Source organism: Pteropus vampyrus, unplaced genomic scaffold, assembly GCF_000151845.1.
Source record: "Pteropus vampyrus isolate Shadow unplaced genomic scaffold, Pvam_2.0 Scaffold189, whole genome shotgun sequence".
Classification (NCBI taxonomy): domain Eukaryota; kingdom Metazoa; phylum Chordata; class Mammalia; order Chiroptera; family Pteropodidae; genus Pteropus; species Pteropus vampyrus.
Window position 1 is genome coordinate 1,150,725 of NW_011888970.1, and position 9,615 is coordinate 1,160,339.

Below are 9,615 nucleotides of genomic sequence, written 5' to 3' on the forward strand. Positions count from 1 at the left end.
TGGGTTGGGTTTCCCACATTCTGGATTTTGCTGACTTTATCTGAACAGTGTAACTTCTGATCTTACATGTCTAAAATCAGTGGTTAAGTTTGAAAGCTTGATTTGATTCAGGTGCAGCTTCGTGGAAATAATATTTCATAGGCGGGACTCTGGGTGATGATGGCAGCCACGGTGGCATAAATTTAACTCTGCCTCCGCCTGCAAAGGCAGACAAGGGAACTATGGTAGCGAAAACATAAAAGGACAACATCTTAAAAAAAACACAAAAAAACGGGGACAAACCACGATACCTAGAAGGCCCATGTATTGGCAGCATCTTTGCGGGGAAAGGAGAGAGAAGAGGCTACAGGCTGGATCTGAAAGCAGATCTCGAGAGCGCCAGCAAGCCCTTCGCCGGAGCCCCGAAGCCACCGGTCTGGGGACGCAGTGGAGCATGGGAGCGTCCTGCAGGGCGGACGGGGCTTCAGGGGCCCGAGCGTCTGCACCTCAGCAACACGAGGCTACCAAGCTGTGCGACTAGGTGTCCTGTCCCTCAAAATCCGAAGCCCTAAGCCCCAGTGTGGCTGTTGTGGCACAGGGAGCCTTTAGGTGGTGATCGAGGTTAAATGAGGTGGTAAGGGTGGGGCCTCAATCACATAGATTTGGTGGCCTTCTAAGAGGGAGACACAGAACTGTCCCCCCCTAGAAGGGCGAGCTCGGTGGAAAGGCCACGCACGTGAGGACGAAGGGCCAACAGCAGGCCTAGAAGAGGCGCCCCAGGAACTGACCCCGCCCAGGGAGGACAAGGACCCCAGTGATGACAGCTCAGGCAGCAGGACCCACACTGAGCCTGACTTGTCTTTCAATCTGTGCTGCTGGGACTGGGGACCAGGACAGCTAAAGCCAGTCTCGGAAGGAACAGGCAACCCTAGAGCCACTGCTGACCCAGCCACCGGCAGTGACTCAGAACAGAAGGTAAGATTGCCCACCATGGGGACCGTCGCTCCCCGTGCGGAGCCCCTGGAGCCTGCAGACCTTCGGGCGTCCGGCCCCGACGCGCTCGCTTGCGATTTAAGCTTTCGCTTTCCTCCCTTCGGAGCGTTCTTTGGTCAGCCTCACTTCTCTCCCAGATTTGTCCCTATGAACCCCACGTCGACGCCCCCAGCCCACGTTTCCTGGGCCCCACACCGGCGCGTAACACGACACGGAGGCTTGAATTTATAGGCTAGTGATTAAAATGTGCTTACTTCAGCACGGGTCCGTATCTTTGTGTCGTGCACCCCGTCAGACGCTGGGGACAGAGGTGAAGACGACACGGCGCCCACACGCGCACACGACATTCTCAAGAAGTCGTGTTGGTTTCCTATCAGCATCGGATAAATCAGGGCACATCTTCAAAGGCTGGAATTTAAGATCATGATGCTGTGGGGGGCGGAGCAGGCGGAAGGTCTGTGCGCCGGGAGACGGTGCCCTTTGGGGGCACCTCCCCACCCGCCGCCACGCGCTGCATGGAGCAGAGCACAGGGACAGCCCGACGAGGCCAAGGAGCTCGTCAGACGACACGCCGGCCTGTCCACGCCGTGGGCGCCTGGCTCGCTGCCGGAAAACTGATGTGGCCGAGCCAGCAGAAAAAGCGAAACAGCATGACAGCAGAACTTCATTCGTGGGGGACGCTGGGAAGGCTGTATGACAGTGTCAACAGCAGCCACTGCCGAATGGTACGAAAATGTGGTGACTACGTTTTAACTGTTCAAATCCCTGAATTTTTAACATATAAAGTATATAACTAATTCCACTTTGCGGGGCTGGAGGGACATGGTCAATCACGTCACGGGGTAAAAAGCGAAAAGCAAATGTTACTCACCCCAAACTGCCCATCAGGTCACTCTGCCGGGCTGGCATCAGTGTCTGCAATAAACGGTGTTCTCCCGAACAATTGGGTTTCCTGCATTTCATGTCCAGAGGGTCACCCACATGACCATGGCGCCTGACAGTTCTGCGAACACACTGGCGCTGCCTCCGTGTGGCGGTGACTTTATACAGGTAATTCAGCTCGTCTGTGCTTCTGGGGGAAGCCCCTTGGCATTTCACCCCCTCATCAAAGCAGCAAACTTACAATAGCCAAAATATAGAATGATCTGTGTCCACCAATGGCGGAGTGGACAGGGAGAGCATGGTGTCATGTACACAAAGGAACATTATTCAGCCTCAAAAATGGAAGCCTGTCATTTCCAACATGGATGAAACTCAAGGACATTATGTTGAGTGAGATAAGCCAGACACAGTGCATGTGGGATCTAAAGAACTTGAACTTGTAGGAGCAGAGAGTAGACCGGAAGTTGCTGGGGGGAGGGGGAAAAGGGGGGTGATGGGCCAGGGCTCAGTCTCACTCATGCAGGACAAATGGCTTCTGGGGCACTGACACAGCATGGGGACGGTAGTTGGTATACAGTTGTTCCCCTTAACTGCAGGGGGGACTTTCCAAGCCCCCCAGTGAGTGCCTGGAACCCCAGACAGCAGAAAATCCTATATGTGCATTTTTTCCTAGAATACACACCTATGATGTTGAATTTATAGATCAGGCGCAGTAAGAGATGAATGCTAACAAAACATGACAACTCGCTGTCGTGACAGTTGTGAATGCAGTCTGTCAGAATATCTTATTGTACCCTTCTTGTGAGGTGACTGACACAAAGCCTGTGTGAGGAGGTGGATGATGTGGGCATTGTGATGTGGCATCAGGAGGATCACTGAGCCATGACAATTGACTGCAGGTAACTGAAACCTCACACGGGTGGGGCTGCTGTGTATTTTTATACTCAGATCTGCTGAGAGTGAGCTTACGTGTTCTACCACACACAGAACAGCAAAGGGGATGTGCATGCTGACCGTGCCACAGGGGCACTTGTACAGGGCAAATACACTTTTCACTTGCCGATTACACCTCGGCGAAGACGGGGGCAATGAGTTTGGTGGCACCTGGCGTTCGCAGAGGCGTTCGTCCGTCTGAGATTCTGCTGCGGTGTCTGCTGGACGAGCAGAGGTTCTGACATAAGCGAGCGTCATTGTCCATCCCCTGCGGCGTGGAGGATGAACTTGAGCGGGGCAAGGGTCAACGGTCACGGTTCCTGGGCACCCTCTGCCTCTCCCGTGGCCTCCCGCTGTGCTCAGAGCACCGAACCCGTGGACGGACTACACAGCCCCGTCGGAGCCTCCCCTGCCTGCTCTCCAGCCGTTCTTCCCGCAGGGTCTCCGCCCGCCGTTTGCCCCGAACCCTCCCCGCACACCTTCAGATCGCTGCCTGTCCTGCTCTGAGCTTCCCCTGGCTTCCGCCGCAGCACTCACTGGGTCACCGCTCTTTCCTGCCCGCCCATCTCCCAGGATGACAGCTGGTCTCCCCCGGGGAGCGCACAGCTCAGAGTCCATGCAGTGAACTGTCCATGGTGTCCACTGGAAAGGCTTCTATTTTGCTTCTTAAAGGGAGGGAACTGAAAACCAATTAAGTTCAAGGTTCCTCTTCCACCGCTGATGGCTAAACGAGGCATCTTTTTAACCCATTTCCTGGTTAGAAACAAAAAGAACAGTTCGCTGCCAGTGTTAATTTTACATAAACACGCTCTTTTGAGGCTGAAGCAAATCTGAGTGGTTTTCAATGTGAAAATAAAATATAAAAAGTCGGAGTTATTTTTAAACAGAACTCGACTCTAGTCCTAACGTAACAGAAATGTACACACAAATCGGGTTCATCAAATGAATCTTTGGCTAACGGCTGTTCGAGACCATGTTAACTTCACTGTCGAGACACGTTTTCTAGGATTTGACATTTTCGGCGATCGAGAATTACTGTATTTTGTAAATGGAAACGCCGCTACTAAAGCCAGAATGCTGTAAATAGACCGATGTCGTTTGTTTCCAGACTATCCACATAGAGCGATGCGAAAAGCAAAGCGAGCTATTTCGTGGCAGACCTGGGGGTGAGGTCCGGACTGCGACCCACGAGTTATCTCGGGGTGAACGCTGCAGCCGCAAGCGCCGCCGGCGAGTCTTCTCGGGGCGGACGGGAAGCAGGCTGACTCTGACTCACGTGCCAGCTTTCCGGGCCGCCCACTTGCCCTACTCAATGCAGGAAACGGGCTGGAATCGATGGACCAATCAGTGCCAGCTGCAAACTCCGGGAGCGAAACACGCCTTCAAGTGACCAGGCTGCTGCGACATTCAACTCTGCCCGTCCCAATCCCCCAGTTCCCTTCCTCAGAGCTCCCAGAGAGCTCACTGGGGACCCAGGGCGCAGGCTCTGCCCCCACCCTCACGGTAACCAGACTTAGCTATGGTCTGACCAAGGCCACGAGGGCCTGTCCACAATGGGGGGCGCTCTACTCAGACGGAAAAGCTGTTGGGTGGGGGGTGAGGGGGCTGCCTGCGCCGAGCACGTAACCGGGATTCGCAGATGGAGCATTAGAGGGAAAGCGCGTGAGGCTGCAGCGGCAGGCTGCGGGCGATGGACGGGCCACACCGCAGCCAGGTGGGCATCCTGCAGCAGGACCTGGGTGCGAGCAGACCCACTTCTGAGTGTAATCCTAAATCCCCAACGGCAAGGGCCCTGTGGTGCACCTTCGACCTCCCCAATACGGATTCGAGCCACGGAGGACTAAGATGAACGATGATGCCAGCACAGCCCCTGTGACGTGCAGCTTTTGGAAACAAGTCCCATAATCTTGGGAGGATGCTTGCAGCCCCAACATGGCCGAAGGTGCCACCAAAACACAGGGTCAGCTTGTCCCACGTGCCCAACTGACAAGTCGAACCAATTTAACCCAGGAGGTAAGGTGATGTTTCACCAAACTAAGAACTCTCACTATTCACTTCAGGTGGCCACGAAACTGGTCCTTTACGGAAGTTTATTTTTGAAAATCTCTGCCCTTATTTTGAGATGAAAAGAACTGAAAACCCATTCTGTAGATTTAAAAAACTGACCAGAGAATGTCATGAACCCACTTTTCGAAAACGTTACCCTTACTAAACTTTACCAATACTCCCTGTTTTTGAATTGTGCCATGTATTTCAGCAAATAGAACACTCCTACCATCCAAATAAATCGAGGCTCCAGGCTTTCTGTAAACCAAATTTGCTAGGCTTACTCTTAACTAATTTGCTCTAACAGTTACTAACTAGTTTGCATAACCAAACGAAATTACATGGCTTTCAATTCAAGGCCTCCCCCATACCAGATTTCGAAATAGCGAGGGGAAAAATTCTCCATTTGTCTGAACTGGATAGAAATCTACCCCCAAGATGATAATCTGCTATTCAGTATTTCAGAGCAAATACCAGATTCAGAAAATCCAAGCAAAGTAAAGCAATGTATTTTGCAGCAATATTTTCTTCCAATGACTTGTAAATTCTCTCCCACCCCATATCAAACAAGCAGCTTCCAAAATTCAACTGTTACATTTAAGATTCAGGATATCTGCCACACTTGCATTCTACATGTTACAGACAACATATTCCTTATACCAAATTATCTGAATGAACGGTTTTGATTATGGGAAGAAACGTCTCAAACCTGACTTAAAAATCTGGTTCAGAATTGAATATAGCATAGCATATATAGCGATTCAAATCTGTAAGTGAATCTACTCATACCAGCTTAACATCAAAATTTATTCAATCCTACCCTTGGTATCTTAATTGTCCTTGAAGTGATCCTTTCCTACCATTTTTAGATAAGAAAGTCATTTAAGGAAAATTGGACCTAAAGAACTTTGGTAAACTATAGCAGTACTTATATGAGCAAAGTAGCTCTTATTTTTTAATTACTACAGTAGTGTCACTGGGTCAAATTCAGGCCAGACCCAATTCATTTTTAAATGTGGAAACCACACAAAAGATAAATGCTCATGGAGTTCTGTAGTCCATCTCACTGCTGAGAGGCACGCTGACGTCTACCTTCCTACTGCAGCATTCTGGTTCCTGTGTGTGTGTGTGTGTGCTTGCACAGCCCACAAACACCATTCAGAAAAAAAACCATTAAAGCTGTGGTGCATCTAACTTAAATTCTTAATTTTTGGCATCTTTAAAGTAGCATCAACTTTACATTAAACGTGTTAACACTAAAACAAAAGCAAATAAATGCATCAGTTATATTCATTTTTAACGAATAAGACTTCTGTCTTGCTATCATTTGTATGGTTTCGCCCATGCGACTTTTAAAAAGCTCCGCATTAGCAGTTACTTCTGCCGTAGGATAAAAGCAACTGTGATTCTTAAAATGCCTATTTCAAATGTCTAAGACGTGGGCCACATAAACCTGGACAAGCTCTGCCCTGACACCCCAAGCCCGAAGGCTAGTGGAGGTATGATTTCAAGCTAACCACATTGACAATATTTACACAGAACCACTTACCAAATAAAATACTGTTGAGCTGTCATTTGTGTGAAATGGTTCAAATGTACAAAAAATAAAGACACAAGAATTTAACCTGACTCCAAACTAAATAACAGTAAAGACAATCTAAATAGTTAACAGCAGTTTTCCTATTAGTGGTTTTAAAATGCTTACTGAACAAGGGATGAGCTCACTTGCTTAGATATTTGAAATACAACTTTATTCTGATTCTAAACGGAAAGGAACGGGAATGACAATAACAAACAAGGTTTCACCACTGAGGATTGTGATGTGACCGTAGCGATCTTATATTTGAAACTCAATAAGGAAACAACTGCGTTCCAAAACAGCTAAATATGCAGGTCCAAAAAATGAAGGTTTTTTTAACTGCCACATTCACTCCGAAGCCCATTCATCTCCTTCAGCATCCCAGATTAAGCACATGTTCTGCTTAGCTACATAACAAAGTGGCAAACACGCTGCACCACTGACATCACAGGACAGCTGCCTATAAAACTAGACTTCTGACGCTGGGCCCCAGCTTCACTTTCTCACAGGTCGTCATCCTCGTCCGGCAGAGCAGTTGTCTGAGCAACCTGGAGAGAGACGGAAAGACCGTAATGCTCCAGCTGAAAGCTGTGACAGACACGCCAAATCTAACACCAGTAAGTGAACATGTCATACCTCTAGATCGTGCTCATACTGTGCTGCCAAAGCTGGGTCCATGACAACCTCCGGTGGGGCGAGAGCAGGCATGGCAACGAACTCCAAGTTAGGGTCTCCGATTAGTTTTCTAGCAAGCCAGAGGAAGGGCTTTTCAAAGTTGTAGTTGCTTTTGGCAGAAATGTCATAGTACTGTTCAAAAGAATTAATTTTAAACAATCCATTACTTAAATGATTATTCTAGGGAATGTTTCCAATTAAAAAATGAAACTCCTTCAATTCACACATCAAAGATATCTACGAATCACTTCACAGACCTATATTACAATTTTATCTAAGGGTCATATTTCGGTTAGTAAGTTTTAAGGAACAAACCTGAAGATTCTTCTTTCGGTGGAAGACAATTGATTTTGCCTTAACTTTCCTGTCCTTAATATCCACTTTGTTGCCACACAACACGATGGGGATGTTTTCACATACTCGTACCAGATCTCTATGCCAGTTAGGCACATTCTTGTAAGTAACTCTCGAAGTTACGTCGAACATTATAATGGCACACTGGGCTGAAAGATGGAGTTAAGAGTAATTAGTACACGCCTAGGAATTTACTATAGGGATGAGAAACGCTAAAAACTACGAATTCTAACTCATACTCTCAGGCAAAACTCTAGGTCATCTAGGTATCTCCACTCAATTTCAAGATCTCTTCCAATTCCAAGTATCCTGTTAGCTTAATAGACAATCTTGTTTAAAATCCCCATTTTACATGGCATGTAAAAGACCAGCTTATCATATCAAACCTCTACCTGCAGTTACTTCATCAATAATTCTGCCTCATCCCCCAAAGTACATGAATGATAAAACAGTGTTCCAGAATTCATCTCCAACATTATGGGGATCTAGGAATCTATTTTTTAAAAGGCTCTTACATGGTCGAATATATTAGGGTAGTTCATGCCTTTACTTTTTTTAAAATCAAGTGAGTCTATATATGTTAAGTCGTATAAACAGCCACAACAAAATGAATAAAAGAACAAGCCAGAACCTGCACAACATAAAAGTTTAATTAAAGAATTTTTTGAAGGGGAGAGGGGAGCGGAATCCTTGTATTTATACACTCAAAGCTAAAGGCACCGAAGGATTTCCCACATTTTTTCATCAGGAGTGAGACTCCAAAAAATAAGTTATCCTTTACTCATCTTTTTGTTTGGTATGACAACAGTATTTAAACAAAGCACTGAAAAAATGTGCAAAATTTTGTAAAATTAAAAAGAAATCAGCTGACCTTAAATAACATTTACAAGAGAGAAAATGTAGCTCCTCTGATCCAGTATCTGGTCAAACTATTTACTATCTTTTTAATGGAGCAGACAAGAAATAACCACCAAAACACATACTCGAACTAAGTTTTCAAATACAGAACCGCAGCAACAGCATGTCTATTCTTTTAAAATCAAGAGCCTCAATACAAACCACAGTTTTCCACAGTGCCTATCATGACACAGCATGCTATCAAAAGACACAGACAACTCCCATAAAATGTTCTCCCCTTCAAATGAAGGCCAACTCCCTGGAGGCAGCACCTCTTTTTCCTCTATGTGAATCACATAATGCCTAGTATAGTCAGTATCCAGTTTGCATTTACTGGAATAGATCTGATTATCAGTGAACAACTGGAAGACTAAACTACAAATCCTCTCAAATGTTCGTTAAAATCAAATACCCACCTTGGATGTAATAGCCATCTCTTAGGCCACCAAACTTCTCCTGACCAGCTGTGTCCCACACATTGAACTTGATAGGTCCTCTGTTGGTGTGGAACACAAGGGGATGGACCTCCACACCCAAGGTAGCTGAAACACAGGCGTTTCAAGTTAGTCGCCGAATTCGTGCATTTCGTTACAAATTTTCACAGCGTCTTTCCCCACATACCTACATACTTCTTCTCAAATTCACCAGTCAGATGACGTTTCACAAACGTTGTTTTTCCAGTGCCACCATCGCCAACCAATACAAGCTGTTAGAAAACAATTTTCTGAAATAAGCCCCAAACGTGTATCATTTCAGGACCCCCGAATGACGCAGCCGTTGACTTTCTGGATCCCACTGCACGGAAAGGGACCACTTTGCAGAACCCTTTAAGTACACTTCGAGGGCCCAAGGAAGCGGCCCTGTCCCGCCTAGTGACTGGAGGCCATCGAACTTTCTGTACCCTGTCCTCTGGCCTGGAGGACGGGGCTGACGCTGCCCGCCCGCTTCGGGGGCGCTGAAGGGCCACCGCGGTGCGAGCACGCTGGCCGCTGACAAAGCAGGCCCGTTTGCGCTCATAAAAGAAACGTCCGCAAGATCCGTCCGGACAAGAGCCAACCCGCGTCACCGAGGGCGCTGCCCTCCAGCCCCTCGCGCCCGCGATGGCACCCCACTCACGAGCGTCACCTACTTTGAACTGCACTTGGGGTTCTCCTTGGGCAGCCATCGTGATGTTACTGCGGAGAGAGAGCGGTCAGGCCGGCCGCGGGCGGGGAGCACATGGCGGCCCGGCCCACGTGCCGGCCCACAAAGGCCCGCGTCCGGACCAGCCCGGCCGG

General features: G+C 47.9%; 1 protein-coding gene across 1 annotated transcript; it reads right to left on the reverse strand.

Annotated features, from left to right (window-relative positions):
- Positions 1–5,320: 5,320 nt before the first annotated feature.
- RAN (RAN, member RAS oncogene family) lies at positions 5,321–9,609 on the reverse strand. The gene is made up of 6 exons (XM_011371387.2): positions 9,468–9,609; positions 8,960–9,044; positions 8,755–8,880; positions 7,403–7,590; positions 7,049–7,219; positions 5,321–6,960 (listed from the first exon to the last, which is right to left on the reverse strand). The coding sequence occupies exons 1-6, from the start codon at positions 9,501–9,503 to the stop codon at positions 6,916–6,918; spliced, it is 651 nt and encodes a 216-aa protein (XP_011369689.1). The 5' UTR covers positions 9,504–9,609; the 3' UTR covers positions 5,321–6,915.
- Positions 9,610–9,615: the final 6 nt, after the last annotated feature.

What these genes read in the sequence shown, in the direction of transcription:
- RAN (XM_011371387.2), bottom strand. Translation starts at nt 9,503, where the DNA reads ATGGCTGCCCAAGGAGAACCCCAAGTGCAGTTCAAA. An exon ending in ATTTGAGAAGAAGTATGTAG is followed by an intron (nt 8,881 to 8,959) that starts GTATGTGGGGAA and finishes CCTGTGTTTCAG; the next exon opens with CTACCTTGGGTGTGGAGGTC. An exon ending in ACCGAAAGAAGAATCTTCAG is followed by an intron (nt 7,220 to 7,402) that starts GTTTGTTCCTTA and finishes TCTTTTGAACAG; the next exon opens with TACTATGACATTTCTGCCAA.